Source organism: Euprymna scolopes, chromosome 31 (genome assembly GCF_053919585.1).
Source record: "Euprymna scolopes isolate OS-2025 chromosome 31, ASM5391958v1, whole genome shotgun sequence".
In the NCBI taxonomy this organism is placed as follows: domain Eukaryota; kingdom Metazoa; phylum Mollusca; class Cephalopoda; order Sepiida; family Sepiolidae; genus Euprymna; species Euprymna scolopes.
The window spans coordinates 72,619,812-72,639,741 of record NC_136512.1 but is presented as its reverse complement, the minus strand read 5'-3'; the positions used below and the strand labels follow the sequence as shown (position 1 = coordinate 72,639,741).

At 34.4% G+C, this 19,930-nt stretch overlaps 1 protein-coding gene across 1 annotated transcript; it reads left to right on the top strand.

Moving 5' to 3' along the window:
• The first annotated feature begins 221 nt into the window (after positions 1-221).
• LOC145255814 (protein ABHD15-like) lies at positions 222-2,430 on the top strand. Its single transcript, XM_080114519.1, has one exon. It carries the CDS (start codon positions 1,207-1,209, stop codon positions 2,380-2,382), a length of 1,176 nt encoding a protein of 391 aa, XP_079970645.1. The 5' UTR covers positions 222-1,206; the 3' UTR covers positions 2,383-2,430.
• Positions 2,431-19,930: the final 17,500 nt, after the last annotated feature.

The window sequence follows — 19,930 nt, the reverse complement described above, 5'->3', positions numbered from 1 at the left end:
AATGCAATATAATATATATAATATATAATGCAATATAATATATATATAATATATAATGCAATATAATATATATAATATATAATGCAATATAATATATATAATATATAATATATATAATATATAATGCAATATAATATAATATATAGATTATATAATGTAATATAATATATATAATATATAATGTAATATAATATATATAATAAATAATGCAATATAATATAATATATATAATATATAATGCAATATAATATAATATAATATATAATGCAATGTAATATAATATATAATGCAATATAATATAATATATATAATATGCAATGCAATATAATATAATATATATAATATATAATGCAATATAATATATAATGTAATATAATATATATATATATATATATATATATATATATAATTTAGAGAAGGTCCATAACATAATGTGTGTATATAAACAGACAATCATCCCCTCTTAAAATAGAGATTGATAAATCACGCTCTACACACACGTATTTCCAAATCTTGCTCAATTGTTTTCAATAAAAATCATTCTCCTCGTCATTATAGACGAGATTTTCTTTGTCAATTTAACGGGAAAAAACAATAACCAAACAATATTTTAATTTTATGTGTGAATATTTTTTAATAAATGTATTTATTTTGTTATATCTTCAGAATTAATTCGTTCGAAACCGAGGGATGTCGATCTGAATCATAAAAAATAACACTATCATCAGGGCAGTAAAGACAAATTTTTAAATCAAGCTTATTATTATCCCTAGCCGGAATAAGTATTTTCCGTAAGAAGGCATAATATTCGAACAAGGATCATTGCCGAAGAAAGAAAACTCATCAAAAAGGAAAAAAAAAAAGAAAGTCTAGTCATGATCAAATAGCGATGTTTCAGATGCAATTATACATGGGTCTAATTTCGGAAAAGCAACCGACATAATTTTATATGTTATATATGTATAATTGTTTGTTCTCGACCATGCAAATAGAATAAATAAAAACAATCTTCCTATCTATAAATCCCATCCACTCCGTACACACCTACACCCCTGCTCTCTCTCACACACACACACACACACACACACACACACACACACACACACACACACACACACACACACACACACACACACATATATATATATATATATATATATATATATGCAAAAAATAAGTACTAAATTGTTTTATTAAATCGTGCCGATGTTCAACCAACGACTAATAACGATGTCGACATTTTTATGCACTTTGTTCTGTTTCCCAACCCCGCTCCTAGTGACCCTTCTCGGGGCCATAATAACACTGATCGTCTACAGCAAATCGCTGTTTAAGGCTCGCGAAATCCTGCCAGTTATATATTACAAGGATTCAGCCTTAGCAGCACACATCTTAAAAAAATGTCGACAATTGTGCACCCCCTTCCGGCCGCCGCTTTGGCTGCACAACCAACACGTGCAGACTATCGTCTCGAACTTCCTCCTCTCCAGACCGGCAGTTCGCTACGATCGGGAGTATTTGCTAATGCGAGATCGGGGTGTCGTATCCCTTGACTGGGCCCTCGTGCTGGACCGTCGAATTCGCGAAACGAGTTCAATACTGATCATCATTCCTGATCTGACCAGCGATGCCACAAGTGTGAGCAGTCTCACGCAGGCAGCATCAGATCGTGGCTTCCGGGTCGTGGTCTTCAACCGCCGGGGACACGCCAACAGCTTTCTAACGTCACCAAAACTTCAGGGTTTCGGAGACCCGACTGACTTACGTCAGGTTGTCAAATATATTCGCGGTGTCTATACTCGGGCGAATGTTGTAGCAGTTGCTATCGGCACGGGATCTGGTCTTCTTTTGTCGTATCTTGGGGAGCATGGCTCCTCGGCGCATATAGCGGCCGGCGTGTGCATATCGGCCTGCTACGAAGCCCAGGAAGTGCTGGGGAAAGGACTACGCAGTTTTTATGATTTTCTATACTTGTTCCGATTGAAGAAACTATTGTGCAGCCACGCGAAAGCCCTATCGGACAGTTGTAATATGCGCGCGGTTATGAGCAGTTGGACGTTCAAAGAGTTTGACGAAAACTTATACTGCAAATTATATGGACTCCACGGTACCGACGAATACTGGGAGAAAAACAATCCGATGCGGGACGTTGACGATATCGCTGTCCCTTTAATATGTATCAATAGTTTGGACGATCCGATGTTTCCAAAAGACTTCATACCGTATGAATTATTCCGCTGTTATCCTAATCTGTTCCTAGTCGTAACGGAAAAGGGAGGTCACTGCGGATTTCTAGAAAATATATCAGGACTATCCTGGGCGGACAATCTTGCGGTCGGCTTCATCGAAGCTGTTCTCGACGCGCAACTGAAAATGAAATAGTAATAATAAAAAAGTTGTTAGGGATGTGTGGTTATTATTGTCATTTTATTATTGATGTTATTGTTATTGATGTTCTATTTTAATATATTTGTGTTATTTGGATTATTTGGACGACTATTCTCATCTTTAGTGAGAGTTGATGGTGGTTCAGTGGTTAACGATACGGACTGACGACCTGGGGGTGTCCCAAGTTCGAATCCAGTTCGTTCCACAAAAAAAAAAAAAAATTCAGTTTCATTAGGATGTTGGCAAACTTCACATGGTATCGCCTGTAAGTGTCGGATGTCTTTCTAGAAATAATTCTGGCTCGAAAGATATCGGGGAAACCAATGCCAACAATAGAATCTTCAGATTCTTACGATGATGATGATGATGATCAACGTTTCAGTCGATGTAACCGTGCATCTTGTTGAATATCGGGATTTTTTCTATCAAACACAGGAATCTGCACGTAATTTCAAACGGAAGTCTTACCGGAAGGCATGATACCCCTGTTGATTAAATAAAGGGGTCGAAATGTCATGCAGACTTTCGCTTTCGACAAAGATTCTCGATTTCGACAAAGATTCTCGCTTTCGACAAAGATTCTCGCTTTCGACAAAGGACACCTAAAGAATGACCGAAGTTACACCGACCGAAACGTTGTGAAAATAACACTCAAGTTGAAAACAGTAGTTTGAATAATTCAAATAACACAAACAAATTTTGCTACCCAACTAACCACTCAGCTATATCTTGTTGAACTTGGGCCTTTTCTGTCGAACTCGGGAATCTCTCATTCGAACTCGGGAATCTGTTGCCAGATTTTGAACACAAAAACTCGTGGCGTAATGGATAACATGCAAGGTATAATTAATTTCTAAGTGGCGCTCTTTTGGGGGTGAAAGATTCAATTCTCAGTTCGGGCGACACTAACAGTACAATTTCAAATTATTTAAAGCTTTCCCCCGGTCATGTCTGACGAAAAGAGAGCCCACTATCCTCGCGGATTAAAGAAAAGTGTTCTGTTCGAAATCCTGTGTAGATTCCCGAGTTCTACAGAAAGATTCTCGAGTTACAACTAAATGCACCGAAGACTGGCGACTACATCGGCTGAAATGTTGTAATCGTAACATTCGGAATGAGAACAATGATACGAATAATCCAAAAATACAAATTATCTATCTTTATCTCAAAAATTCAAAAACATATCAATCTTTGTTGTTGTTGTTGTTGTTGTTGTTGTCGTCGTCGTCGTCGTCGTCGTTGTTATTATTAATGTTATTATTGTTGTTATTATTATTATTGTTATTATTATTATTGTTATCATTATCATTGTTATTGTTTTTGTGGTTATTATTATGATTATTATTATTGTTATTATTATTATGATTGTTATTATTATTGTTATTATTATTATTGTTATCATTATTGGAGCTTTCAAACAGGTCAGTAAAGATCTCTCCTTAATAACAACCTGTGGTGTTCTCTGAAAGCTGAGTGACAGCAAGTCTCTCCAGGTTTCTAGTAGTCTCCGCCTCTTTCGATAACATTTTCAAATGACGTTGCATTATCGCAACAGCTGCTTACCATTGATTTTTCACTAGCAGCGGCCATTGGTCTTCACTGGAATTTGAGTGGCAATAAGCCTCCCCAAGGTCCCAGTTCTTTTCGCACTTGTCCAGCCGGAGGTCTGGTCAGTGCTCTCTCCTCGGTATTTCCTTCCTCCTTGACTACTCGGTCTTACACTTTTTGGAGGGGGCTGATGTGGTAATAAGGGGATGGGGTAGGTTAGAGAACTTGTAGATATGCCGTTTCAACGTTCTTAGTTCCATGTAGCGCTTCAATTTTTGCCTTTGCAGCAGTTTGTCGCGCCTGCGCATGTTGTTCATGTGCGTTCATCACCGCATTCAAGTTAATATTTCAGTTGATTTTATTATTGTTTTTCATTGTATTTTTCCAGTCAGTCCTCTGATTCCAATTTTTCAATTCTTTTTTTCCAAATTTTTCGGGATTGTTCTTAGTGCTCCCACTATTATAGGTATTATTTGGATTTTCTTTATCTTCCATATCCCTTTCAACTCTCTGACTAGCTCTGTGTATTTGCTCTGTTTCTCTTTTTTTTTGATATTCACCCTGTGGTCAGCTGGAACAGCAACGTCTACGATTTGACAGGACTTTTCTTTCTTGTTAATCATTACGATATCCCGTCTTCTTGCTTGGATGGGCTTATCCGTTTGTATGTCCATGCCCCAAAAGATTTTGTGATTCTCGTTTTCAAGTACTGTTGCCGGCTTATGCTTGTGCGTTCGAGATGCAGCTGTTTGCATAATTCCCAGCATAGTGCCCTTCCCACTTGGTCGTGCTTGTTCTTGTATTCTTCTTGGCCAGTTTGCTGCATTCGCTGATTATATTGTTTATCGTTTCGTCTCTTTGTCCGCAGAGTCTGCATCTGCTGTTTTCTTGTGTTTTGTCGGTCTTTGCTTTGATGTGGTTGGTTCTTATCGAGTTCTCTTGTATTGCAGTTATTAGAGATTCGGTTTCTCGGCTTAGATGTCCTTTTCGCACCCATGGCCAAGTGCTTTCGTTATTGTCATATTTTGTCATTCTTATGAATCTTCTGTGTACTTGTTTCTGTTTCCATTTTTTCTTCCCCGGGGAGAGAAAGCACTAACCAGAATTCCGCTGTGCAAAGAAGACTGAGACCTTGAGGAGGCTTATTGTAACCCAAATTCCCGAGAAGACCAATGGTCGCTGCCAACGGGAAATCAATGGCAAACGGCTGTTGCGATAATGCAAATGACTTTGCAAAGGTTATCGAAAGAGGTGGCGAGTACTGGAAACCTGGGGAAACTTGTTGTCACAGACTTTAGGATTTATTATAATAATTATAATTGCTGTTATTAATGTCATTTCTCTGTCAGTTATCTCCGTGTCTCAACTAGTGTTTAAAATTGTTTATTTTTTATTATTCGCAGATATGTACTTGTTTATCTATTTTCTATTTTATCTCTTCGCCAGGTGTGTGATTTCTAAGATGTCTCCAAACGTGCTGTACTTGAACGGATATTAATCTTTCCATCAGTAATAGTAAGCACGCACTTAAATAATTAAAAAAACAAAAAAAAGAATTAAAAAAAATTATAAAATAATTAAAAAACAAACAAACAAATAAATAAATAGAAAAAAAACAAATAAATAAATATATAATTAAATAATTAAAAAACAAATAAATAATTAAATAATTAAGAAAAAAAACAAATAAATAAATAATTAAATAATTAAAAGAAACAAACAAATAAATACATAAATAATTAAATAGTTAAAAAACAAACAAATGAATAATTAAATAATTAAAAAACAAACAAATAAATAAATAATTAAATAATAAAAAAACGAATAAATAAATAATTAAATAATTAAAAAACAAACAAGTGAATAAATAAATAATTAAATAATTAAAAACAAACAAATAAAAAAATTAAAAAAAATTAAATAATTAAAAAACAAATAAATAAATAATTAAATAATTAAAAAACAAATAGATAAATAAATAATTAAATAATGAAAAAACAAATAAATAAATAAATAATTAAAACCAAACAAATAAAAAATAATTAAAAAACAAACAAATAATTAATTACAAAACAAACAAATAATTAATTAATTAAAAAAACAAATAAATAATTAAATAATTAAAAAAACAAATAAATAAATAATTAAATAATTAAAAGACAAATAAATAATTAAATAATGAAAAAACAAATTAATAAATAATTAAAACCAAACAAATAAATAAATAATTATATAATAAAAAAATAATTAAAAAACAAACAAATAAATAATTAATTAAAAAACAAATAAATAATTAATTAAAAAACAAATAAATAATTAAAAAACAAACAAATAAATAAATAATTAAAAGACAAACAAATAAATAAATAAACAAATAAATAAATAATTAAATAATTAAAAAAACAAACAAACATACAAACCTGCCAACAGTAGCTTGAATCGCAATGATCCGAGGGCAAAGCGGTCGTAAACAATCTAGAAAGCAGAATACAATAATAAGTTAGATTAACTAATAAATTGGTTTTCACAAAGTCCAAAGACAAAGCTGCCGCAAACAATCCATCGAGGAAAACCACGCTTTATGGTAGGTATACCAAAAAGAAACCCCACCTTCCATGCGCAGCAGCGGAACCGCTTACGCTCTTTCGAAAGTAAAACCTCCCTCTAACACTTAAAAAAATCAAAACAAAAAAAAAACACTGGTTTATTATTTCGGAGCCAAACTCCATTCTCCGTATGTTGTTTTTTCCCATTTATTTTTTTTTTCTGTTCTTTCTTGCCATGTTATAAAGTTAGAGAGAGAAAAAAGTATGTTTGTAAAGAGCCACGCGTTGTTTCTCAGCGGTTGTATTTTGAAATGTTGAACATGTACAATGGCAACGCGAGATTAACGTCAAGGGTGTGGGTTCCAGTTTAGAAACGTTGATTGAATTTGAATAGAATAATATATGCACATTCTCCAACTTTACAACATGGCAAGAAAGAAGAGAAAAAAAAGAAAAAAGAAACAAAATAACATACTGAGGATGGAGTTAGGCTTCTACATATATTTAAATTATAAATTTAAAACAAGTAAAACATTTTTGTTATTTTCCTAATATTACGTTATGATTTGACGTTAATCTCGCGTTGTCAACGCACAGTTCCAGCATTTCAAAGTACAACCGCTGAGTTACTGGTTTATTAATTCAGTAGAATTGTCTCATTAATCGCTCAATATAGGATGAAAGGGAATACATGTCACTTGATATCGTACACTGCATCGTTTAAACCAATTACCAATTAAGTTGATCGTATATTCCGTGACCGTAAACAGAGTACACGCACAAAAAAATAAACACATTGCGTTCTCAAATTAGTTGCCACAAAGTTAAAACACAAAATGATAATTAACATTGTAGCAAGCAGAATACGCGTTCAATACAATCGTAAATCAGTTTAATAAAGTCCAAGGCAAAGCGGCCGTAAACAATCTACCAAGCAAAATGCGCGGACCAGCAAAAAGTACAATTCAATCGCAAATAAGTTTAATAAAGTCCAAAGGTAAGACGGTCGTAAACAATCTAGCAAGCAGAATACGCGTACTAGCAATAAGTTCAGTACAATCACAAATCATTTTAATATAGTCATAAGTTAAAACGATCGTTAACAATCTAGCAAACAGAATGCGCGGACCAGTAAAATGTAGAAGACAATCTTAGATCAGTTTAATAAAGTCCCAAGGTAATGTGGTCGTAAACAATCTAGCAAGTAAAATACGCGACTAATAAAAAGTACAATTCAATCGCAAACCAGTTCAACAAAGTTCAAAAGCAAGGCGGTCGTAAACAATCCAGCAAACAGAATGCGCGTACCAGCAGTAAGTTCATTTTTTTTTTTGTTATTCGCAGATATGTACTGGTTTATCTAGTTTCTATTTTATCTCTTCGCCTAGATGTATGATTTCTAAGATGTCTCCAAACGTGCTGTACTTGAACGGATATTAATCCTTCCATCAGTAATAGTAAACACGCACTTAAATAATTAAAAAACAAACAAACAAATAAATAATTAAAAAAAATAATTAAAAAAAATAATTAAAAAACAAACAAGCAAATAAATAAATAATTAAATAATTAAAAAGGCATAAATAATCTAGCAAACAATATACGCGTACAAACAATAAGTGCAAACAAATAAATAAATAATTAAATAATTAAAAAACTATATAAATATATATATAAATTTAAATATATATATATATAAATTTAAATATATATATATTTCTATATTTAAATATATATATGAATTTAATTAAATAATTTAACAAATAAATAAATAAATAATTAAATAATTAAAAAACAAACAAATAAATAAATAAATAATTAAATAATTAAAAAACAAACAAACAAATAAATAATTAAATAATTAAAAAACATAAATAATCTAGCAAACAATATACGCGTACAAGCAATAACTGCAAATAAATAAATAAATAAATAATTAAATAATTAAAAAACTGTATGAATATATATATAAATTTAAATATATATATTTCTATATTTAAATATATATGAATTTAATTAAATAATTTAACAAATAAATAAATAATCAAATAATAAAAAACAAACAAACAATTAAATAATTAAATAATTAAAAAACATAAATAATCTAGCAAACAATATACGCGTACAAGCAATAAGTGCAAATAAACAAATAAATAAATAATTAAAAAACTGTATAAATATATATATAAATTTAAATATATATATTTCTATATTTAAATATATATATGAATTTAATCAAATAATTTAACAAATAAATAAATAATTAAATAATTAAAAAACTATATAAATATATATATAAATTTAAATATATATATATTTCTATATTTAAATATATATATGAATTTAATTAAATAATTTAACAAATAAATAAATAATTAAATAATTAAAAAACAAACAAATAAATAAATAATTAAATACTTAAAAAACATAAATAATCTAGCAAACAATATACGCGTACAAGCAATAAGTGTAATACAATCACAAAACAGTATAATGAGGCCAAAGGTAAAGGATCGTAAACAATCTAGCCAACAGAATGCTAACAGAATACGCGTACGACCAATAAAATACAATCGCAAGTCGGGTTGACAAAATAGAACGGGAAAGCGGTCGTAAACTGTCTAGCAAGTAGAATACAAGTACCCACAATAAGTATAACACATTCCCAAATCAGTTTAATAAGGTCCATCCAAAAGCAAAACGGTCGTAAACAATCTAGCAAGCAGAACTACAGTTAATCGTAAGAATCAAATCAATAAAATATAATCCTATTTTCGATGTGCAACAAAGAAACTGAATATGTACTTTCTAAATTGGTTACTCCTCTAAAAAAGAGAAGCAACAAAAAGAACGAAAAAGGAAAAAAAAAGAAAAGGAAAAGAGAACGAAAAGGGAAAAAAGAAAAGAAAAAAAGGAAAATAAGAAAAAAAGAACGAAAAGAAAAATATATAAAGAGAAGAAGAAAAACGCCAGTGCACTTTATCCGCTCACTCATAAGAAGGAAGGAAATTTATAAGTCACGTGATACCGTGCCTCGGCCTTGTCGGAAGTTCAACCGTGATCTGCCTTACGCCGTATATTGATTTTTCCATACCTTTTGTTCTTGTGAAACTGTTTTATCAAAGTCAAAAATAGGAATTTCTCATCAAATTCTAACAAAAGTTAGCCTTCCCAACCATAAAAACTCATGAAAACTGCGTTTGAAAAAGTATTACACAATGCATAAAATATGAATAACCTAGGAAATAAAAAACGCACTAATCAATTCAACAGGTTTTAAAATGATTTTTTGTGATATACCTAAGTACGACAAAAGTGATAAAGAACCAAATATCTTATAAATTAATGTCACCAAAGGTGAAGTAATTTACTCTTCTACCTATCTAGTAAGTTTTGTTTGGTGTTTTAACTGATTTTAAAGTGTGTTTTGAGTGTGAAACGCCAGTAGTGCTGAGCGCTTCAGTTAAAACGAAAACAAACATGACGCCATGATGTTTTTGTGTTTGGAGTTCTGAAAATTGTTTAAAAAAACTTGAAAAAAAAAATTCTAACAGAAATTCATCGAATAAATATCGCCATGCCATTTATTCGGTGTAAGTCTGTCAGTATTTTCATTTCTTTTCGCGTTTTCTGATCGATTCTTTGGAAACCAAAGGCAAGAGTACCGTGGCGCCATGTCTGTTTTTTTTTAACAGAAGCACTCAGCACGACTTACGTTTCACACTTAAAAACACTCTTAAGTGGTTTTCTGCCTCGTGCAAACATTGACGGCTATGACTCTTCATCTATATCGCTTCCTCGAAGAATTCATGAATTCATTGTTGCTCATCATTCAGAACCCCATTGGCACTGTTTCTTGAAAGTGTTTGATGCTTTGCCACAGCTTTCTTTGTAGTTGTACAGACAGTAGGTTGCAGTTTCTTTCTGCCTGAGCAGTGCGCATACTGGGTGATTGTCCTGACCATTGTATCCGAATGGATCTTCTGCTTGGCACAATGAGGTACGAAGCCATGAATTATTCTTGATTGCTCTTGTATTACCTCGGTAACCTGCTTTCCGTGACACCACGTTACCCTGATGCAGGGCTGAAATGAGTATCCGACCTTGCCCAGGGGTTTCCCACAGACTAACGGAGGGTAGGAGGTGCCTAACTTTCTCCTTTGATAGTAATCCCAAATGTTCACCCATCTGGTACTGGCCAGGCTCATCGTTGCTTAACCGGTGATCTGGCAAGAACCTGTGTGCCAACGAATTATTCCGATAAAAAAACACTTTAAAACCAGTTTAAACTCGAAACCTTATCCAGGTATCTTGCCTTTGGTAACATTTATTTGTTATATTTTGGTTCTTTACCACTTTTTCGTATCTTGGTCTATCGTAAAACAAACCCGATGTTTAATATTTATGTTTTTAGAAAGATCTGAATTTTTCAGGTAAATATAAAAGATTTAAAAAAAAACTTCAGGAATTTTCTGAACTTGTAATTTTCACGTTTTTTTTTCTTTTTTTAAGAAATAAAGATATCGACCTGTTTTGTTTGGAAAAATACTATAAATTTTTATCTAGTTTAGCTATATCTTATTATATTTCCATTTGAATTACTTTATATTTCGCCAAAGGAACACACTATAGTCCACTTTGACAAAGGTGCAATTGATTTTGCATGGCTGATCTGGTTGGAAATAGCTTAAGAAAATAACTCCTTATCTTTGTAATCTTTTTTTTTTTTACAAAGGAGTCACAACTTATCAAGGCCCGGAGGCCACTTGAGGATAAGTGTTAAAAAGTGTATAGTGGTCAATGGGAAAATGTAGTAGTAATCGTTAGTAGTGGAAATTTGGTAAATTGGACAACTTAAGGGGGCGGCTCATGAAGAACTTGCTTACCTTGAACTTGAAGACGACCATATTGTAGTCAGTTGGAAAGCAGGAAAACGGAAGAGAGTTCTACAGACGTGAAGTTCTAATAAAGAAGCTTTGGTAATGGAATCTACGTTTAGGTTTAGGCACAGATAAAGAGTGGGGGAAATTATTGATAGTGGTTTCAGATAGACAAGTGTTTTTCGTGAGAATCAGGCCGGGGGGGGGCAGCGATTGGAGCCCAGATGAGCACTTTTCATGAAACCAAGAGCTGTTTGTCGCAAACCCTCTTTTATCCATAAATTGATGATAATGATTTATGGTCGGTTTGTAACAAAAAATCGAAACGGTGAAACTTAGTTACCGTAAAAATGAAGGGGGAATTCTGTTGAAATAAAACACACACGCACACACACACACATACACACACACACAAGATAGAGAAAGTCGGTTGGCCCTGTACGACAATCTTCTAATGATGACGTCACAAACAAAACACACGCTTTCAATGTGTTATGAGCTAATACGGGTGTAGTAAGGCTCTAAAAATTGTCAGGAGAATGCCCATGTCAGTGCGCAATCAGATCTTACCGGAGATCGCGAAACATAAATAAACTATGGTGATAGGACAATATTGGACCAATATTATAGGGCAAACGTAGCAACGACTCGTTTTAATCAACTCCACCAACGAGGCTAAAACTGAACGGAGATTGTTCAAATAATTCAAACCTCTTTTTAAAGGCACATTAATGATCATAAGTGACTTGAAAACGGAAGTGGCTGAAACCATGTGACTTCCGACAGGGGATTTTCTGTTTCTTTTTTTTGGTCAACAATATAAGCGGAAGTTAAGCGAGCGTTAGTATGATCGCGTACTATGTCGTCCCACGTAACACGATAAATGATTTATTTACTCTTTCTTTCTCTCTCTGTACTACTATCTATTTTTTTTTTTTACACAGTGATCACCACTTATCAAGGCCTGGAAGCCACTCAGGGATAAGGATTATTGCAAGTACATTACGTTAGTGTGGAGATTTGATGGAGTGTTTACTTAAGGGGGCGGTTCATTAGGAATTTGTTAACATTAGACTTGAAGACATCCAAGTTGTAGTCCGGAGGGAAGCAGGCAGACGGAACAGAGTTCCATAGGCGTGCAGTTCTAAGAAAGAAGCTTTGTTCATGGAATCCGCGTTTTGATTTAGGCACAGATATAGAGTGGGGGAAATTTTTCACAGTGGATTCAGCTAGACGGGTGTTTTTCGTGAAAGATTGGCGAGGGGGGACCAGGGATTGGAGTTCAGACGAGCACCTGCCATGAAAATAACGATAAAACAAGGATAGGCTCGCAACGTCTCTTCTGTGGGAGAGGGGTTGCAGGGTAGAGAAAAGGGCATCCCCCACTAAGCCACGAAGTCTATTTTGTACTCTGTCAAGGCATGATAGGCTGTTTTTGGCAGCTCCTGCCCAGATATGGCAACAGTATTCCATCCTTGGACGTACTTGGCTTTTATATAGATAGAGAATTGCATCAGTAGTGAGATATCTTCTGGAGCGGTAGAAGGATCCCACCATCTTTCCAGCGACCTTGGCAACAGACTTGATGTACGTGTTCCATTTCAGATCAGGAGTAAAGGTCAAACCCAGAAGCTTGTCAAAACACGGGGCCTCACCCAGACGAGAGCCATCCATCACAATTGATGCCAGCTGGGGATCAGAGCGTTGATGATGTAAGGATAGGTTTCCTCCCTCGCCCTTTTACTCTCCTTTCTCTCGCGGTATCTATCTCTTTTTTTGTGGCATCTTCTATAATATGAATCTCACCTGTCTGTTTAAATGTATGTATGTATGTATGTATGTATGTATGTCACCGGCGACTAAACTGGTTCCCCCACGAGACTTGTTTGGTGAGGAGGGTGGCTAGTCTCCCTGAAGGATTAAAAACAAGACCTTCCAAAGGGCGAATGAACCCTTTTTCGGGGTCAACGACTAACTAGCACCGTGTGTTTTTTTGTTTGTATGTATGTGTGTGTTGGGGTGGATAGGGCTCCCGTAAGCCGTGGTGAAGGCAACCTTTCTAGGAAAAGCAAATCTCTGATTAAAAAAAAAACATAAAGCGGGAGACCAGAACCCGCATGAAACTGGTCTGCATTTTAACTTGTTGCTGGCTATCTTGCTCTTGCTTGATGTTGGATCTCAACATTTTGAACCAAGAGAGAGAGAGACTTAGCTGTCATACAAAGCTAAGACTCTGTAACATCATCTGTGTATAGATACTCCCTCAGGTATTTGTCTATAAAAATGGTCCTGTAGCGATGGAAAAGTTGTGACGTGTGGAGGCTTGAAATGCTGGAAGCATGTAATAATTGATCTGCACGACCGTCTTCAATGTCATGCCTGCTTGAGCGTGTGAATTCACCGGTAGGACTAAAAAAAAAAAAATATAGTAATTTTTGGGCTCATGGACTTTTAGTGTCTGAGGGAGTGGCACTCGTCTGACAAAACGTTGCAATCATCATGTATGTTTAAAACTTTTGACAGATGTGACGGAACCTGACGAAACTGGTATCGTTTTAAATCTCGATCCTTCTAACGACGAATATCGAAGAATTGGCTCCAAAGAATTATTTCTTCACACTCGGCGTTTTGTACAATGGAGTGGGGGGTGCTGGGGTCGAGGTTTGCGTCGTTATTTTAACAAGTCATCGTTCTCTTTTCGATTGACTACGTTTAATTATGACATTCGTGACTTCTAGCCGCGCAATGGAGACATCGATTAAGACGTCAGGCTTTTTTCTCCTCCCTTGCGTTACGAGTTCGAGCCTGCCTGTCTCCTACCATTTATAAAAAAAATTAACACCTCTGCCTACTGTTGTTTTGATTCCCCCCGCCTAGCAACTATCACTTGTTTTTTTTACATCCCCCGGGGTTCCTTACTACACCACCTGCACACACCCGGACACCCCCGCAACTGTTGTTTTGACCACCTTCCGGGGGTCCTTACTACACCACCTAAACACCTGGGCAACGCCGGGAACGCCCGCTAGTCTTTAATAAATCTTCTTACAAACAAATATCAGCGTTTGAGTCTTTTTGTTTACAGACAATCAATAAATCGTGTTTCAAACGACGAGCTGGGAGTATAAATCCGTTATTCACCAAGTGGCATAATTATTAATAGAAACTAGGATTGGGAAGGTAAATCAGAATCGGGAATTGGAAAACTTGGAACTTTTGAAAGTATCGGAATCGAAAACATCTCTGCCTATTTTCCGATGCCCCCCCTCCAAAAAAAACAACAGTTCTTTTAATTGTCTTTTTATTTTATTTTATTCTTTTAACTCCATTTTCCTTGTTGACACTAATAATAAAGTGATAAATATTTATTGATTTTTAACTACCAATAATAATAATAATAATAATAATAATAGATCTATATGATACCGCCGAAGTGCATTTTTATGTTTGCGAAAATATATGCATATATTACATAGGTTTTTACAGTAATCGAAAGAAAAGTAATCGGAATCAGTAATTTTAACAGAATTAGTAATTGTCTCGGAATCGGGAAAGATATTGGAATCGTCCTATCACTTATAGTAACACCTATAATTGCCAAATAAAGAAGGTCGTGCTTCGGTGGAAAGGTTTAAGTGAAATCTTAAAGGTTAGAGATGACCTCAAAGTAGAAGTTTATGTAACCATGTGGCTTCCGATCGAGAGGTTTCTTTTTTGCTGACAGCATAAGCAAGCGGATGCTATAATTTAACCGTTCCACGAAGGACTCCCAGCAATGAAGGGAGATGCATTCGCGTGTTATGTAGCTCGGTGTAATTCTCCTTCATTCTGCCTGTATCTCTTTCTATCTCTCGCTATCTTTCTCTGGTGAGCATGTTAATGTCTTTGTATCACCTCTTCTCTGGGTGTATGAATAGCCCAAGTTATTTAAGTTAATAACCTTTCTCATAAACTGATATAAGCATTCGAGTGATTATACGTACAGAAGATCAAGAACCTGGGTTCTCGACGACGACAAGTGTATAAATTTATACACGCCTTAGTAAGCATACTCATTGTGTTTAACATATAAGTCTGTTTACGCAATTTATTAATCTCATCCACTCGTAATCTTGGCTTGATTTTACATATTAAAACAACGTGACTTCCGACTGTTTTTTTCTCTTTGGGCTGACAACTTAAGCAAGCGGAAGTTGTAAAGCTGTTACCCGAAGATTCCCAGCGAGAAACGGTCGCGTACAACATAGCTAGGAGTACAGAGATAGACGATCTATTAATCTGTCTTTCTCTCTCTCTCTTTTTCACGCTTGACATTCGCTATTATATTATTTTACATGACAACCTTTCCTTTTAAATAAACCTTTTTATTGAGTGACATTAGTGTCCAAGTGTTTTATCTACAGACAATCCAGACCCTTGGTTTAAAACACATGTGTAAAAATAGTTTATGCACTAATCGGTAAGTGAACATATATCATGTTTTGTAAATAATATATGCTAGCGGGACCTGTGGAAATTCCACAGGGGACTCATTCATATGTAATATGTTAATGTTGGAATTCTGTAAATGTTCAGAGTAAATGGAGACGCTCTGATATTATTGTAGCTTTTCTTTTTGTTAAAACTGCAAAAGTATTTATCTAAGCTAGCACAAACGCCCGGTAAAGCCCGATCGTAAAGTACGCTTAAATATTATATTTTAATTTTTGCAAATTTTGTATATATTATTATAGAGTAAATGTTCGATCGACATATATGTTACAAAGTTGCGATTTCAAATATAACAAAAATATATCCATATGACTTGGGTGCATTAGTTTGAATCGAAACCGAAATAAAAACTGATGATATATATATATATATATATATATATATATATATATATATATATATATATACTTAGCCAGTAGAGTTTAGTTTCCTAGAAGTACATCCAATGAAACAACATGTGTCTACCAAAGAGTGCTCAATGGGTGAACAGAGCAGGTATATTAAATTTATTTATACAAACATTGATGGCTACATATGTGCATACATGTTTCTGTAATCGCCCGCGTTGGGGGATTACGTCTTCAGGCCAAGAATTATCGTGGATAACTCTAAATAAATTATATATATATATATATATATATATATATATATATATAATAGAGAGAGAGAGAGAGAGAGAGAGAGAGATTGAGTTCATTCAACTATAATCGAAACCGAAACCAAAACTTATGAAGAATTCTTGATAAAATTATTTATAAAAAAATAGATGACTTAAGTGCTATCAGCTATAATCGAAACCGATACCAAAACTTATGACTAATTCTTGGTAAAATTAATTATGACAAGAAATAGAAGTACATAACAATTAACGACCCGGATGTAAGCGTGACACACAAAAGAACACACACGCTATCGTATTGATATATAGATTAGTCAGTACTGATCTGGCGCATGACACACAATCGTAGCAGCTAGAAAATTTATAACACTAACGAGAACACCGCCATACGATAATTCCAAACGCTGAAAAAAAATCACAAAAAGACAAGAGCTACGGTAATTGTATTAATATGATGTGAGATAATTTATTTTTTCAGAAAAAGTATACATATTTTTTTTAACAAATGTTAAAAAAGTTTGGCTTTTTAAAGACGAAAATCAAATATGTTTTCTTTTCATGAAAAGTATTTAAGAAGTTTACTTTTTAAGAAAAATTGCACTAAAATAAGTTTTTTTGTTATAACGAAAACACTTTTTTTTTTTCTAAAAACTTATCAGAAAAGTGTTGTTTTTTGTTTCTATTAACACAAACAGACGACTGTTGAGAGCTGATTGAAGTTCTGGCAGCTTACAGTAAACTGCCAAGAGTTGCCCACGCGATTTTGGATCAAGTTCTGGATCCGTCTTCTGTATTATTTGAATTCTTCGAACTCTTCATAGAATTTCGAACAGAACCGTTCTGTTTAGTATACAATGGACTGATTAACACTTATCTCCCTTTACCTGCCATTCTAGTTTAAGGGCTTTTTTTTTACCCTTCACCGGTTGAAGCTTTCCGGTGCTTATTTCCAAACTAGTTTAGCTGCGTCCAGTACAGCTGTATGTCATACTTTTTTTTTGCTTAACCCCTTGACATTCGTAGATATCTCTGTTTTTTGTATACTGTTTTCAGGATACGTGTATTTTGTGGAAATATACAGAGCCCTTAGAGAATTAGCATAAACTTTCATCGACAATCAAAACTTTGTCGATGATCAATAAACCTGTGTCTAAAACATACTGAAAACCGGTGGGTCCTTCATCCCCGCTTTCTCTCCACCCTTGAGCCGAAACTTTCTTTAGGGAGGGACTTTTCTCTCCTCTCACCGTTTTCTCTGCTTGAACAAAAGCACAGTCGCCTATTCGTCTGAGTTCGGTCTTTTCTTTCTCTCAAATCTCGGGAATTCTAGCGGTTAGTCTCACCCTCTTTTTCCCCTTTCAGCCCCTGTGTGTTGACAGCAAACAGAACAGACTTTTTTTTCTTTGGGAGGTGAGTGCATTAGAAGAATTGCTACTATACATACCATGCCTCAGAGTTTTTATTGTCGATGAAAGTTTATGCTGTCTAAGGGGCATGTACATTTCCACGAAATCCTGAAAAAGTATAGGAACCTTTATTTAATCGACAAGGGCAGCGTGCCCTCCTTCCGTCATAACTGGTGAAAGTCCAAGCAATTTGTAATTGTATTTTGAGTGGCGCTTGGACTGAGAATTGAATCTTTAACTTCAAGAAGAGTGTAACTTTGCAACAAAATTTTACCAAATACTTTATCCACTATGCCACGGATCATTGCAGTGCATTGCAGTAAGATTTTACGAAAATGACTGAATTGTCTAGGACTTCTCTCCAATTATGTCTGACAAAACGAGAGCATGTTACCTCTTTGGGTTAAATAAAGAGCCCCGTCCGAAATTACGTGCAAGCGCTCGAGTTGGACAGAAAAGTTTCCGAGTTTGACCAGATGCACTTGAAGAAGGTCGGAAGATACATCGGCTGAAACCTTGTGAAAATAACACTGAAAGTGAGAAAAGTAGTTTCAAGAATTCAAACATTATAAATAAACAACTGGCATCTCAAAAATTCAGAAACGTACGTTCAGTCTTCTATCATTGGTCTGAGCCGAGTATTCTCACGGTCCCTTTAGTATAATTAAATCAATATTTTCCGTCAACAGCTTGGAAGGCAGTTTCATTGATTTGTTTTATACAAAAAAAAAAAAAAATGGTTGCCCGATCGCACCGAAATCTATTACTATTACTATGGTGATAGGACGATATCTGACCTATGTTATGATATAAATGTAGTTATCGGTCCACAAGGACAAAAACAAAGATGGCGGCCAAAACTGTGTCTATTATCAATATTTCACTTAGGTCGTTAAAGATGGTCAGATTTAGACGTGAAAATCAACAGCTGCGTGATAAACGAACGGTCATTGAGTCGATAAGAAAGTGTACACGCTGCGAAACAATCTATATCAATATATATCTTCGACACGTGAAGATTTACTCTGAAGACTGTATTAAAATAAAGCTAGAAGGGTGTAGTTTGCTTAAAGCATTGTGGGCAGTGTGTAAGAGGTTGAATTTGGTTGCCATTAAAACAAAACAAAACAAAACAACAATAAATAGATCCAATGACAATACTGAAGAATTCAATAATTTGAACATTCATATATCTATCTACTGGGACGATTCCAATATGTTTCTCGATTGCAGTACAATTACCGATTCCGTACTAAATTCCTGATTCCGATGCGATTACAGATTCCGATTCTTTGTAAATCTCTAAATATTTAACTGAAAAATTGCTATATGGGGTATGATGCATCGGTTTTAGTTTTGCTGGTAGTTTAAAATCAACAAATGTTGATTATTTTATCATTAGTACCAGCAGTGCAAGATTTTGTTCTTAACAAAATAAAAATAAAAACATATTTGAAAGAATTGTTTTGGGCATCGGGAAAAGTTTCCGATACCGATTCCGATACCCCCAAAAGTTACTATTTTTCCGATTCGCGATTCCGATTAATCATCCGAACACTACTATTTGCCAACGTCGTGTATTGAACCAGGATGTTATGGTATGGTGTAATATATACGAGGTTCGTTTCAAAAGTAAAGCCTCCTATGTTTTTTAACTCAAAATTCTAATAAGCTACGAAGACGGGAGTAGTATTATTAAAAGAAGCGATCGTTAGTGCTCCAGAATTTATGTTTTTACATAGTCCATAGCATTCTCAATGCGCGTCCGAGGCGCGCTTTGTCATACGAGGTTCGTTCCAAAGATAAAGCCGCGTAATTTTTGAACTCAGAAATATGAAGGACTACAAAGACGAAAATAGTACCGTTAAAACGAGAGATCTTTTTGTACTCTAGAATTTATTTTCTACGCAGTCAACATTATTCACAAGGTCTTTCTGTCAGAAAGTCAATGGCGTATCTTTGCTTCTGACACACGTCCATGACAAATATTGCTTTCTTATAGTTTCATACCGTCAATATATGCAAAAGAGAGATGAAACTTTCAGATTATGT